Genomic DNA, 13995 nt, shown 5'->3' with positions numbered 1-13995 from the left:
TTAATGACTAAAATCAGTTGATAAAGATACATTTAACAATTTTTATCAGGAAATTAAAAGGAGGTTAGCTGAGAAATGGAAAAACGCATTAAGATATAATACTGAAAGCTTTTGTTATTTTCTTTAAATACAAAGAACATTTCAGAACAGCTCTCTTAACGAATTACTATTCAAACAAAATAAATATTCCAGTTGATCTGGTTTATCAGTATGAGCAGTGAAAATCACAAGGCGCGTTGCTTTCATTATGATCATGAACCCAAGTTAGGAGTTAATCGTGTCAATGAAGTGAAAATTAGGATGCAACAGAATAATGTGACATGGGTTATACAGTGTTATCGCGCTGGAAGTGAACAGCTTCAAATTTTCAACACAGCAATGCTTAATGACTTGTAAAAGTCAATACTGGTAATACAATCGCTTAATGACAGTATAGGCTAGGAAATTTTCACTTATTATAAAACTAATTACGATCAAAGTTAAGCTGCCTGATAAGTCTCACAATCCTTTTCCTCGCACTCAGTAATTACGAAATTAAAGCTGACAAAAGAAAGAAAACGCGACAAAATGAGATCGACACTCCATTTGATATGGTTTGCTGGCTAACGAATCGGTTTTTCTCCAACTTTCGCCCGCATGATGTCCATGCACGTTATCGCATCTTCGGCGCTGTCATGCCCGCTTTCTGCATTTATAATAATTCGAATGAGTTATGAAATTACACAATAATAATACAAGATTACCGTTTTCCTGGATGATCCGACTAAGTTGCATCCCAGCCAATTTCCGCAGCGACAATCGCTTTTCTGAGTCATGGTGCGGAAAAACTATACTCGTGTCGATCACTCTGTCATGGATAAGCTGAAAAACATCACGCAGAGTAAATTATTTTAAATTCATCTTTTAAAATTTACTTATATACAGTTTGGAATTTATAGTACAGAAAATATTTAGTATTATACCTTGAGAGCTCTAAAGTCGCTGTGGAGACTGTGTCCAATCAAAATTGTGTCAGGCTGGAACAGTTTCAAAAGGTCCCTCTGAACGTCCTTCAGCGACTTGGTAGGTCCTGCCTCAAGGAGCTCCTTAGTGATGCCACTGTACCTGTAAATCAGCAAAAATAGTGAGTCACTGTGTGAGGAATACGTTTGAAAATCACTTACTTTGTAACATAATCAATGATGGGAACACGTGGAAGCACCAGAGTGTCGTACACGATTTTATTGCTGTCGTCAACGACGGTAACACGAGTCAGCTCAGAGCCGTTAATCGTCATGCACATCTCACAATCTAGTGCGTACACCTTTTTCCGGTCTTTCCCGCTGTTTTTCGCAGTTGAAACGAATCCTTTCTTGTGATTGAAATGTGGGTTGTCGGAAACGTGGTAAATGTGTGCCTCACACCCTTCAGTCGAGGCATTCTTTTTACAGCAAATGTACGTCAGGTCGCCTTTGAACTCTTCAAGGAAAAAACGTATTTGACAATTAGTTAATTTTCATTTCTCATTAAGCACCATTAAGTTTCTTCTAAATAGGCTAGCGCTAGCTTTAAAATTTAGGAAATTATCTGAAAAAGCATTTTCCTAAATCAACCAGCGCCTCAAACTTGCAGCAATTTTTTATGATTTTGTATAAATTCACGGTTTCCTAATTTTCAAATAATATTTTTTATTTTCAAGGAATGCGCATATTTTATATAAACATAAAAGAATCAACAATTGAGTAATGTATAGCCACTTGAATTACCTCTTAACTTGAATGCCTTTCCTGGGTGGAAAATGCACAGCTCATCAGTGTCCAGCTTTCTTGGCATTCCAAATTCATTGACCTTGTACAGAGTGTGGCATCTTTCGCAAATCCTTTCATTCTTGTGAACGGGCTGAATTTGCTTCGCTTTTCTCCGCATAGGATCATCAATGAAGGATGCCTCGCCGTTCTCCCCAGGCCTTGGAAAACCATTGGCTTGAAGCTGCTCCTCACTCAGCACATATTCTGTTAGTTTCTCGTACAAGTTGTTGTCTGGAACAGAGAAAGAGAAACAAATTTCGACAAGGAAAAATATAAATTACTGGAAAAATCACCAAGAATATTTAACTGACGGAAAAGCCAATCATTAAGTGTGAACACTTGATTCAACCGACTCATGGCATTAAATTAATTGGTGTGCCTATTGTACGTTCAAAAAAGGACACCACAGAACTTGAGATTGCCACAACTTTCACAAAATCACAAGATAAATTTTTTAACAGGCTCATTCAAACAATAGGTGGTTATTTGAATAGAATTTTGGAAACACGCTTAAAAATTATGATGATTTTTAAAGATGATTCCAGTTTTCAGTGCGTTGACTCTTGAATAGGAAAAGAACACATGTCAAAGGAAAAATAAATAATGAGATGAAATGAAAAGAGCGTTTGTCAGAGTTGCGCAGAAAGATAAATTATATAAATAAATAAAACAAATAATGCTTTCTTACGCGAGTAGTAGCCCAGAATCGTGAACATCATTTGGTTATTTGAAATATCACTGAAATTTTTCGTCATGTGATTCAAATGTCACTATGTTGATGTTATGAAAGCTCACTGATAGATAATAATTTAGAGGTTTCATGCTATCCCCACGGTTCAATCATAACAAGGCAAGTAGTGTTTTTACAGTCAATGTTTTTAGGTGTAAGAATTGAATTAAAAACAGGGTAATGATTTTGTCAGTCGTTTCTTTGCTTTTGATCCTCAATGAAAGGAAAAATGAGCAGTTCTACACGAACCGGAAGGTCGATTGGACGCGATTTTTTGGCGTTGAAATATATATACGTGACAATTATATTTGCTGAAAGCACTCGTTAAAAGATAGTAAAATTCAAAGTTTGAAGTATAGGAATGGGGGGCGCTCCCTATTTGTTCGGTATCTCAAAATTCCTCAAAAAACGAATTCTGTTAATTAATGGAGGACTGCAACTTTTGTATGCGTTGAGGTATCCCCTTAAAATTTTCACCGCCTAAACTAGTTTTCGATTCTGAACAACTTTGCAACTCGCAGATCAAAGGTCAAGGTCACCTTTCGCGACCTTTTTGAAAATTCAAAATTAAGGGATGATTTCCTACTTCATTTTTTTCGGGGTTCAGGGCTGAAATGTATCCCGTGAAATTCTGCACAACTACACCAAGTTTCATAGGTGCAATCGCGACAGTTAAGCTGCAATTCTAATTTGAAAATTAAAAACCGGCTCGAGGCTGTTCAACCCTGCATAGACATTCAAGCAACGAGTTCGCTTCTCATTCGTCAAGTATATTTTTTCACATTTCATTTGCTTAGAAACACCAAAAGGGCTTAGGGTAGGCCTAGGAAGGTCAAAATCGACTTTCAGGGTCTGTCCCTGACGTGACCCTGAGATAAAAAAGTTTGTCCACCTTTCATTAACAGAATTCGTTTTTCGAGGAATTTTGAGATACCTCAAAAATAGGGAACGCCACCATTTCCGAGCTTCAAACTTGGAATTTCACCATCTACTAACGAGTATTTAAAGCACATTGTCACCTAAATATTTAATCACCAATAAAATCGTGTCCAATCGACCTCCAATTTCGCGGAGAACTGCTCAAATATAAAATTGATTCAATGATGCCTATCTATGTCTCTTTTTACAGATTTTTTGTCTTCAATGGAGCAAAATTAAAAGAGCTTTTCTTACCTTTTGGTGTTGACGCAGGTTCATTTCCGTTGATCATCGCAACGATTGTTCTCTGCTCCTTGATGAAAGAGCTTGTGTAGGCGCTTGGCGTAGTGGCTTTCTTTAAGATGGACAGCTCGAGTTCTGATGCCTGCCAAGGAAAACACGGGATGAAAAAGAGAATCTTTCCAGGCTATATGTGAGAGCGGCCCAACACAAAGACCAACAAACTTATTTTTATTTGGAGGAAGCAATTTATACCAGAATGGACTTCGTGAAAAATAAGTTTTTCAGCATTAATCGTCACACCATAAACTGAGAACAATAAAAACGAGATCGTTCAAAGGTGAACTGACTCGGTTTTCAATTGTTTGTTACGTTCAAACAGTTTCAAAATATTTATTTATTTATTTATTTTTTAGTAAAAATATTTTGGCTCTGACACATTTTGATTACAGTGATGTTGTGTTTAGTAATTTGAGCGCGGCTTTCACACCAATCATACTGATTAAAATCCAAATGATTACCTTGTTTGAAGCTTCAGAGGGGTCATTCAAGAGCTCCAGATAGGAATCAAAGAGTTTGTCAAGAACATACTGGCGCCTTACAGCAGGAATTTTGGAAGGGGCAGGCATAATCTTTGGCCGCACTATTAATTTTGGATCCTAAAATAATAACAGGATGTTAAAAAAATGATGATAACAACAGTTTTGCAAGGCTTACTATTGCCTTTGGCTGATGGGCGACCCTGACTTTTCCTTTGGGCTGGCAGCCCATCCTTGTGCCTTGATCCTAGAAATAAGCAAGAATTAAATGATTTTCACTCCAAGAAGCCAAATCACTAACCTCATGCAAATTTCCTTGACTTGTGGTAACAACTTTCTTCTCTTGTTGCATTTTCAGTCTATTAGATAGAACCTGCAGTCCAATTTAAATAATAATTTTTAACATCATAGCAATATTTTACCTGTGCCATGGAAAGCGGAACTGGTCGAATTTTTATTGCATTTCGTTTCACACTTGGGCCACTGTTTGACATGTGGGCAATTCTCTTCTTCTTATCTATCACTGCTTGATCCAGAGCAGCAGGTTCCGTAACCAAAGCTGCATTCTTGTTGTTAGCTTCTGAGGTTTCGTCCAATTTGCGTTTCTTGGTCTTTGTTTCACCATCAGAAATTTCGACTGGAGAAGGAGAATCCTGCAGTGCAATAAATTGATTTAATTTCCAACCTACGTAAAGCCTTGTCAAACTTTTTAAACAAAATCAATTAGAAAAGATATATTAGCAAAATGGAAAAAAAACGCTGACCATGGAATAATTATCGTCATTGCCGTTGTCATCATCTGATAGAACAATAATTTCCTTAGTGGTACGCTCCACTTCTTTCTTGCTGTGCCGATGAGAAGAGCTTTTTTTGTGCCTATCCGAAGAGTGTTTGGAGGTTGAACTGCTGCTGCTACTACTAGATTTGGAAGATTTGCTGCGTTCTCTATGTTTTGACGAGCTTTTTTTGCTAGAGTCCCCATCTTTCCTGCTGGAGCTCTTGCGCTTTTCAGCTTTTTTGGTGGGTATGTATGAACTGGGTTCAGACCTTGGCGACGGATCATACTCCTCTATTATTTTGACTGATGTCTTTTCCTGCAGGGGAGTATAGTAAATTATATGGTGTTGACTGGTTTTCAAAAGGAAAAACAAACAGTACCTGATTGTGAGAGGCATGGCTAGTGCGAGGAACAGTGGTTGACTTATTTGCCAGTTTGTTTTTAGGGGTTGGTTCGTACGTTGGCGGCTGGTATGTGGTGGAGTCTTTTTCATATCGTGACAAGTCTGGCGCCCCCTCCATGCCGAAGAGGGCCTCCAATTGGGGAACCAAATCATCCTCTTGAACCACGACATTTGAGGTTGTCTTGAGTGGAAGCGGCGAAGATGGAGCACTCCTCCCTTCAAACAACGACTCAAGATCAAAGGTGTCGCAGTGCAACCTCGAGGGAATTGCGTCTGAAGTGATTTCTGCAATAAATTTTCATAAAGTCATGTGATATCATGAAATTTTCTACGTCTATAGCAATAATTTTCAGACGGCTTTGTTTCCGCCAGAAATGCGTACGTTTTATCTCGAGTTTATGTGAGGAATAAACCACAAAATGAAAATTTTCAAATTTTTTCAACGTCATTCATGTATGAAAAAAAGAGATGGACAAAATGCAAAACATTTATTTTCTCTTAGTGGCCGTGTTCAATTTTTGCATTTTTTTAACTTTTTGACTGACATAACCTACCGGCAGCATGACTGTATTGGCAGTAGGGCCTGCCACATTTGCTGGTGTAGAGGTGCGGACAAACGTAAAGAGAAAATTTTCCCTTCGATGGGAGCATTCCTCAAAACATTTCAAGCACGCACTTTTTCGGCTCAAAAGTGGTCCAAAAGTCGAAGTTGGTCGGCGTTGTCTCAAAATAGCTATGATGTTGTCAGTCCGTTATTATAAATCACGGCGAAACGAGAGACAGCCAGGTAATTCACGATTCGGTGCGTTTTCGAATTCACTTACGAAACAACAAAAAGAATAAACCAAGAGAATTTTGGGAAGAGCTAGAACGCCGAGTTACAATTTACAATCATAACAAAAACCACGCCTCCTACACCAAGTGCACAACACAACTCCCCACTGCGCAGGATACTACACCTTAACTGCTGGCAGCCTGGCGGTGGCTAGATTCAACAAGTCAAGAAATAATCAAGTATGAAGTACATATTTTATGAAGCATGACTTGTGCGTTAGTGACATCTTGTGGCAATTATTGAAACTTACTGCGTTGTGAGAAACTCCCACTCGCAAGTTGCTGTCTGCTACCACGCCCACTTTTTAGTTTTCACTGTGTCCTGTCGTCCTGACTCGCACTCACGCACACACACACTGAACTCGTTTTCCTTATAACAACACCCACCCATTAGACCTCCACTAGATTTGTACACCTGCGTGAGTGTCAGACTCTGTCAAGCTTTTTTTTACTGCTTTGGCTACATCATTGATACATTTTTATTCTAATTACATAAATAAATAAAATTTCAGCAATCATGGACGACGCAGAGTTGGCCGAAATTAGAGCTAAAAGGATGGCACAGCTCAGAGCAGAGCAAGGAGGAGCGCGAGGAGCGGTTTGTTTGAAAATAATCATCTCAAAATCATTCTAAAATACCACCGTACATACTTTTGTAGAATGCCAGTGAAGCTGAGGATCGAATGAGACAACAAAATGAAATGAAAAACTCTATGCTGTCACAAATTCTCAGCCAAGATGCTAGAGCCAGATGTACATGATTTATCATGTATTAATTCAGTCTTTAACATTATTTTGATTTCAGTGAATACTCTGCAAATAGCCAAGCCAGAAAAAGCGCGGCAAGTCGAAACCATGCTCATCTCGATGGCACAAAGAGGTCGCATCCAAGGCCAGCTAGGCGAGGAACAACTCAAAAATATTTTGGAAAACGTGAGCAGCTCAAAGTCGCAAAGCTCTGTCAGTGTAAGTATTGATTATTAACTACAGAGTCTAATTAGTTAGTGCAACGACTAAAAAACAAAATATTTTTAGTGTTCTGGTTTTAATGCTAGAAAATATTTTTCCAGTTTGATAGAAGAAGAGCTACACTCGACTCTGATGATGAACTTGATCTGTGAGAACGCTCCAACTATTTATCATAATGCATTATCCGGATTGAAATGACACAACCGATTAATATAGGGGTTGATTTTTTATTTGTTCAAAATTAGGCAAGCCAAAAGAATTGAAGATTTTGATACAAAATTGCAATCAATTCCTTTCCAAAACGAACTAACACAATGAAAGAAGGCAAAATATAATAAGAAAATAACAGAATATGATGACTTTGATTGCTGTATTGCATACAGCCCCTTTGAACACAACTGCTACATTTCTATTTATGGTTCATACAATTGCAGCTTGCCTCATCAAATTTTGATACATTAGAGTCGCAGTTCTCCAGTTCAATACAAACAGCGGACTCTGCTTGATATTTTACAGCTCTCAAACCTACCCATGTGTTAATTTACCACTAAACAAGGTTAAGAAATGCATTTTCAGATTACAGTGGCCTTTCCTTTCTAGATTAATAACAAGGTTCCCCATCTTCTGCTGGTTTGGATCTTTGCATCAATGACAAAACCACATTCTAAGTTCAAGTCAAATAGATTGATTATTATGTGGGCACAATATTCCAGAGTATAATTTTGGTTCAACTTGTCTGCAAGGTACTTAAAATGAGAAAGTCAGAACAATTAAAATAATACTGAGTTGTGAAATTGGGACCTCAAGAGGTACAATAATTTTTCAGAGCAGATCTAATACTTGGAAGAATGACTTCCATGAACAAAAGGGACTGCAACGATCACTCAAAAACTCACAATCAGCAATTTATGACCCACTTCCACTGTTAAAAAGCAATTTAGTAGTAGTTACAAGAACTAATAAATCCAGCCAGGATTAAGGAAATCTTCCAAGTTGTAAATAAAAGCTATGTAAACAGACAGTTTAAGGAGGAAACTTTGCAATTATTATTAAATAAAAACCAAATTGCGCCAACGGAGGGCGTTTCAGGTGTCGCTAGCATAAAATGATGCTTGAAAAGTGATTGGCATTCTTTGGCCAGATCTCCAGCTGACGAGGACAAATTAATGACTGCCGGACCTGCCTTGGGGGGATAACAACTTCTGCCTACTGAGGAGGCAGGTTTGCCTCAAGGAATTTCTTCAAGTCTCTCATTTCCTAGGAGAAAAAATTAAAACTAATCAGAATATCACTGCTAAAACGTCAGTTGACACTGACCTCGTCAGAGGATCCGTGGGCCATTCCTCTGTAGGTTCTGAATTCGGCCTTGGAGAGAAACTGCTTCATCAGCGTCGCGGTGGCCTGGCCCCATTTATACGGCACAACCGGATCACAGTCTCCGTGACATTGGACAAACGGAATGTCCTTGTTGCCAACGGCAGCCTGCAATTTTAGTATTCATTTATTTACTGGCGAATTGAGACGCCTTGAAAGACTAACCCCAGGAAACTGACGATGCATCGGTAGCCAGCAAGACAATGCCATCACGCCGCCCAAGGTCTTGTTGCTGCGGAGAGCAGAGTAGAGGGCCAGAGCGCCACCCTGGAATGCGACATCAGTTTGCCATGAATTAAGTTATTAGAGAAACCAACTCAACGGTAATGGATTAAAATAAATTTGTTTCACATTTTAAATGCAGTTCAGAACCTATCAAACTGTAGTGTTTTCCATTATTTGTGTAGTTGCGATTATTTTTTAATCTTCAGCCTCAACTGAAGTTGGAAAAATACAATAAATATATTTAAAAGGAATAAATGTTTAAAAGGAATAAATATGTTTACAAGGAAAATAAACATAAAACGAAGGCAACGACTCTAAATAGCAGTTTTAGCTTTCAGTTAAAAACTTACCATCCTTAAGAACTAAAGATTTAACTGATCTAAATCTAACCCCCAACAAAAATTGATTTCCTTATTTAATAATTAGGATTGTTTGTTTTCAGAACCTGGGAGAATCCGCCGATGACAATGCGTTCCGAGGCGATACCCTCTTTAACTTCTTCATCGATCATTTTATGAACTAAGTTGCAAGCATTCTTGATGCCTTCCTCATCCTCAGGACCGTCCGCGTCCAGGGAACGGAGGTCAAACCTGCCAGGTCATACTCTTAGTAAGACGCGAAAAAATGTAATGTTAATTGTTCTTACCAAGATGGCATCCTGAATCCAGCGTTCAGAGTCACAGGCATGGTAGGACTGAAATTAGACTCACATAAGTCTTTTGCTTCCAACAATTATTTTAGATGAGAATTAAGTTGAGCCTATCATTAATTGATCAAGCAATTTGTAATAAAATTAGAGAAGTCTCAGCCAGTCACTAATTCTGGGTAACGTGATCAACCGTCTGCTTTGGCCAAGCCTGCTCCGGCCATGTTAGCTGCTGGTTGAAAGATGAGCCAGCGGCGGCAAAAATGCTCAGCCACCGATCCAAAATTCAGCTGCAGCCGGTTCAGACAGCCGCCCTACTAGGCTTAGACATTAAATTCAAATTGAAATGCAAATGGTTACAAACAAAACTATAATAAGTATATTTCTTCTATATAATCTGTTTTTCACAATCAGTTATTACTTACGCCGTAGGACAAATAACTTTGACGTGAGGAGGTCGGATAGCAGCCATTCCACTCGCCCAACCATGTCTGCAAAAAAGTTTGCATAATCAGCATAAAAATCTATCGTAGGTTATGAGAATAGGCTGTCACATCAAGATGTTTTACACAGACTACAGGCTATGTAACTTGTGTTAAGCTTTTAGAACTTGGTTTGTCAATTTCAAAAAAGAGAGCTCATGCAGTCTCTGCCTGATCAAAAGAGAAGAAACTGTGCCAACACTAAATAATGTAAAAATAATAATTGCATACCCAGTGTCGCCGAGTCCGTGAAGAAAAATGACCTAAGAAAATAAAATCGATTAGAAATGCCTGGCGGATAACAAGAACGTGGGCTGGAGGGCGTATTATATTTTTCATGGCCGAATCAAGGGGTTGCTGGGTGAGTAGCATTGTATTTATTGTTCCAAATTTGAATTCATACCGTGGCGGTGTGTTTAGCTGAGGCAGCGATGACTACCGGACTTGCAGCCATGGTCGTTCCTGCGAGAGTTGAGTCGATGGCCGAGTGGTAAAAAAAGCAAACGATGGCCCAACTAAAGAGCCGCGGTCCTCCTCTGCTGCCTAGCTGGACGTGAATCAGTGGAAATAATCGAATTTACGATACGCGACCGCTGAATGCTTATGGGGCACAGAAAAACAAAGAACACCAACACCGCGGTCGGCCTAACCTGTCATTGGTCAGCTGCTCAAGTGCTGAAACAAAACGGAGAGCGCTCGCGTCGTGGACATGGCCGATTCTCGGGTTTGGAGAGTACGGAAAGGAGTGCGAATATACAATTTTTTTATCTTTTAAATTAAAATTTAAGTATAAAATTGTTTAAAATATCTTAAATTAAGATAAAAATAGTTTTTTACTTTTACTCTAAATCAGATTTTTGTTTACATGAGGACTTTTTACCAAATATTTTGAAGAATTTTTCAACGCCTACTTGCACGTCACTTTTTAAAGGGCATACATCCATATGATTCCAGAGTTTCGTAAACAAGAGAGGAAAATTTCTGTTTGCTACGTAAAAAAGTGTGGACACAAGGCCCTCGCATGGCCTCTACAACAGTGCTTCCATCGAGGTTTGGATAAGAATGGCGTAGCATTGTGTTGAATCACGCAAATTGCCCGCCTGCCGACGTCAAAGACCACAATTAGCGAAGATGGCTTGTTGGGCTTTCCTCGTTCTCTCTTGCCTGATCCTGCCCGTTCTCACCACAGACCCTGCCGTCTTAATAGTCTCCTTTGATGGCTTCCGGCACGACTATTTCGACCGAATTTCCTCGCCGAACTTTGACCGACTGAAGAAAATTGGGTCGCACGGTGACCTGATGAACGTTTTCGAGACAAAAACTTTTCCAAACCACCAATCGCTGGCAACGGGTCTTTACCCTGAGAGCCACGGCGTGCTTGCCAACCACGTGTTCGATCCTCAGTACAACAGAACAGTCAATTACAGCGCAGAATTGTGGCACTACAACGACCAAATCATGCCCATTTGGGTAAAAAATATATATTCTGATTTGAAAATCAGAGACTAATAAATAAATATCTACTTCATTTTCGCAGACTCTCAACGAAATTTCCAGTAAGGAGCGGAATAGTGGTGTCATGATGTGGCCAGGAAGCGAGTTCAGTTACCACAGAGGAGTTGTGCCTACTTTCATTCATAAGTGGGACTCCAAGTGGAGCTTCCAGCGTCGAGTCGATGTGGTCATGTCGTGGTTGACGCAGCAGCACAGCTCTGCCAATCTAGTCATGCTGTACATGGAGGAGCCTGACACCCACGCTCACGCGTTTGGCTCAGAGTCTGACGAGGTCACAGAGCAAATAAAGAACGTTGATAGGTACTTCCAAATTCCTTAGTTTTGACAGATTTTCCTAACCGGCTGAATTCAGCTACATTGGCTATCTGGCTGATCAGCTCGAGAGATACAACCTGACTGAGAGCGTGGACACCTTCATTGTCAGTGACCACGGCATGACCGAGACAGATGAGCACCGCATAATTGATCTCAACAAAATTGTAGACTCGTCTCTCTATCTCAGGGTTGGCACGTCACCTGTCATCCACGTTTACCCCAACCCTGGTATGTAGGTTTTGTAACAAATTTGATTATTGCCACAGAATTCAATCTAAGGAAGAAAAATAGTTAAAAAGTGCTTAATTTATAATTTCCAGTCAATAACATTATGAGTTTAAAAAAAACATGTGTTTTACCTGAGGGAAAAATTTAACATGAAGGCGTGAAAAATATTAAGTTTTGAGCTTAACCAGGCTAACCCCAGAGTAATTTTTATAACGTCATTTTTACTTGTTGTTTTCTTGTTTTTACTAATTTTGTATGGCTTTGTAATGACTTCAAAGTACCTCTCCGTCTCCACGCAACAATTTTTATTTCATCAGGTGAGCTACCAAATCTGCTAAGACAACTGGAGTGGGCCTCTCAGCAGTACCGCACTTTCGACGTGTTCACCAAAGACAACCTGCCAGAACATTGGAAGGTTGCCAATTGCCGCCGCGCTCCACCCATCCTGCTGGTGGCCAAGGAGGGCTACGCCTTTGACGACCTACGCCAGGCCATCGTCGAGTACGCCAAGAAATACAACTTCACGCGTAAGTTACCTTCACCTAGTGCAGAAATCAGATTTCACCCTTTTCCTCTGATAGCCTCCAGCAGCCACAGGTATGGCCTGCATGGCTACGACAACCTGGAACGCAAAATGCAGCCCTTCTTCCTGGCGTTTGGGCCCAGCATCCGAGAGGACTACCAAGCGCCGCAGTTGCATTCCATCGACCTGTTCTCCTTGTGGAGCCACATGCTCAGGCTGCCAGCGCACGCCACTAACGGCACCCTGAGTGCGGACACTTTGTCCCTCCTCAGGGCGCACCACATCACGCCTAGCCTCTCCTCTCTTCTCATCACATGTGAGAGAAAAACTAACTGAAAGCAATTAAATTGTTTGTTATTGTTATGCATATTATGCATAATTCATCTAGCAATAAACTCTTCTTTTTTTCTCTAAGTTTTATAGTTATTGGTTTTCCAAATTTATCACTAGTTTTTCCCAGTTTAAATTTACATAATTTTAAAACAACTGGTCACAATAAATAGCGTTACTTACTTATCCTTAAAACCCATTTCTTTCTGAACGAGCACAAAGAAATTATCAAAACTTAAAGTTAAAAATTGAAATCTCAACCAGACTTGTTGAAAATCTTCCAATTTTATATTGATGTATTGCCAAAAATGTTTGATTAAACCAATTTGTTTTTAATTTTAATGACAAGTAATCCTGTTCTTCCGTTTGTTTAAATTTGGTGGTGATGTCTGCAGTCACATGCGTGTCTCTCGCCGTGCTAATTATCGGAGGTACTGGTATCGTTGCCACTCGGCGGCTGATTAATAAACGCCATTCAGATGAGTGCACGCAACCTTACAGGTATGATTTTCCTTGTTTCATACCAACATGAAATTTACTGTCAATTTATTTCCCAAACAGAGGCATGCAGTCTCTCGAGGTGGAGGAAAACGAGGAAATCATGGTGGAGATAGTCAACGGGAACGTCGAGGAGCAGCACCTTCTCAGCGGCGACTCGTCCTAATCAAACTGCTTACAGTTAGTCAATAACGAAATTTTCACATGCTGTGGTATTTTTTTCCAGACTTTTACTTTGTAATATTGTGTGGAAATTGAGTGTCTATATACTTAAACACTGATATTAACTTTAACTAAACAAATGACCACTTAGAGAGACATATTTCACTGCTCCTTCTCTATGGAAACTTGTCAAAGTATGTGTTGCAAAATACGCAAAAACAAATACTTAATTGACTGTGCTGTAAACTTTTATTTTCATCTCAAAACTATATAAGACTTTTGAAACTATGAATGTCAAATCTTGCAAAACGCTGCTGATGGCATTGAATAATAAAAGTGCAAAATTTTGCTAGCAAAAGGTATTTTTGATGCTTTATTTTTATGCCTTTATTTTTAAACATTGATTAACATAATAAATATTTAATCTAGGACTCAAACTAGATTATTTATCACTGTGAATTCTCTTCAAACACAGAGTGATATTTATGGAAATGCTGTT

At 39.3% G+C, this 13995-nt stretch overlaps 4 protein-coding genes across 5 annotated transcripts in view; 2 read left to right on the top strand and 2 right to left on the bottom strand.

Annotated features, from left to right (window-relative positions):
• Apt1 (Acyl-protein thioesterase 1) overlaps positions 1-10610 on the bottom strand; it is a 38310-nt gene extending 27700 nt beyond the window's left edge. The window contains exons 1-8 of one of the 2 annotated variants that reach the window (XR_010575540.1): positions 10329-10610; positions 10157-10188; positions 9869-9934; positions 9444-9491; positions 9243-9387; positions 8738-8839; positions 8516-8680; positions 8325-8455 (exon numbers count right to left, since the gene is read on the bottom strand). Coding sequence is in view for 1 of the 2 variants with exons in the window: in XM_065495031.1 (XP_065351103.1) it covers positions 8405-8455; positions 8516-8680; positions 8738-8839; positions 9243-9387; positions 9444-9491; positions 9869-9934; positions 10157-10188; positions 10329-10379 (660 nt within the window). In the remaining variant the exon portion in view is untranslated. Of the gene's footprint in view, positions 1-7405; positions 8456-8515; positions 8681-8737; positions 8840-9242; positions 9388-9443; positions 9492-9868; positions 9935-10156; positions 10189-10328 lie in introns of those variants that run through there. The other variant, XM_065495031.1, reaches the window with a different exon arrangement.
• LOC135946702 (putative exonuclease GOR) lies at positions 89-6285 on the bottom strand. The gene is made up of 13 exons (XM_065495026.1): positions 5950-6285; positions 5373-5680; positions 4979-5308; positions 4637-4867; positions 4516-4587; positions 4393-4461; positions 4197-4334; positions 3691-3820; positions 1746-2018; positions 1164-1458; positions 963-1104; positions 744-861; positions 89-685 (listed from the first exon to the last, which is right to left on the bottom strand). Exons 1-13 carry the CDS (start codon positions 6044-6046, stop codon positions 603-605), a joined length of 2286 nt encoding a protein of 761 aa, XP_065351098.1. The 5' UTR covers positions 6047-6285; the 3' UTR covers positions 89-602.
• PDCD-5 (programmed cell death 5) lies at positions 6522-7546 on the top strand. Its single transcript, XM_065495033.1, has 5 exons — positions 6522-6648; positions 6742-6827; positions 6889-6982; positions 7035-7195; positions 7300-7546. The coding sequence occupies exons 2-5, from the start codon at positions 6747-6749 to the stop codon at positions 7348-7350; spliced, it is 387 nt and encodes a 128-aa protein (XP_065351105.1). The 5' UTR covers positions 6522-6648; positions 6742-6746; the 3' UTR covers positions 7351-7546.
• A 269-nt stretch (positions 10611-10879) lies between the features above and the next one.
• LOC135946703 (bis(5'-adenosyl)-triphosphatase enpp4-like) lies at positions 10880-13858 on the top strand. Its single transcript, XM_065495027.1, has 7 exons — positions 10880-11395; positions 11463-11740; positions 11793-11983; positions 12301-12510; positions 12565-12822; positions 13232-13337; positions 13398-13858. Exons 1-7 carry the CDS (start codon positions 11057-11059, stop codon positions 13498-13500), a joined length of 1485 nt encoding a protein of 494 aa, XP_065351099.1. The 5' UTR covers positions 10880-11056; the 3' UTR covers positions 13501-13858.
• Positions 13859-13995: the final 137 nt, after the last annotated feature.

This window comes from Cloeon dipterum, chromosome X (assembly GCF_949628265.1).
Source record: "Cloeon dipterum chromosome X, ieCloDipt1.1, whole genome shotgun sequence".
Taxonomy (NCBI): domain Eukaryota; kingdom Metazoa; phylum Arthropoda; class Insecta; order Ephemeroptera; family Baetidae; genus Cloeon; species Cloeon dipterum.
Note: the sequence above shows the minus strand (reverse complement) of the source record. Positions and strands in the feature narration are given on the sequence as shown.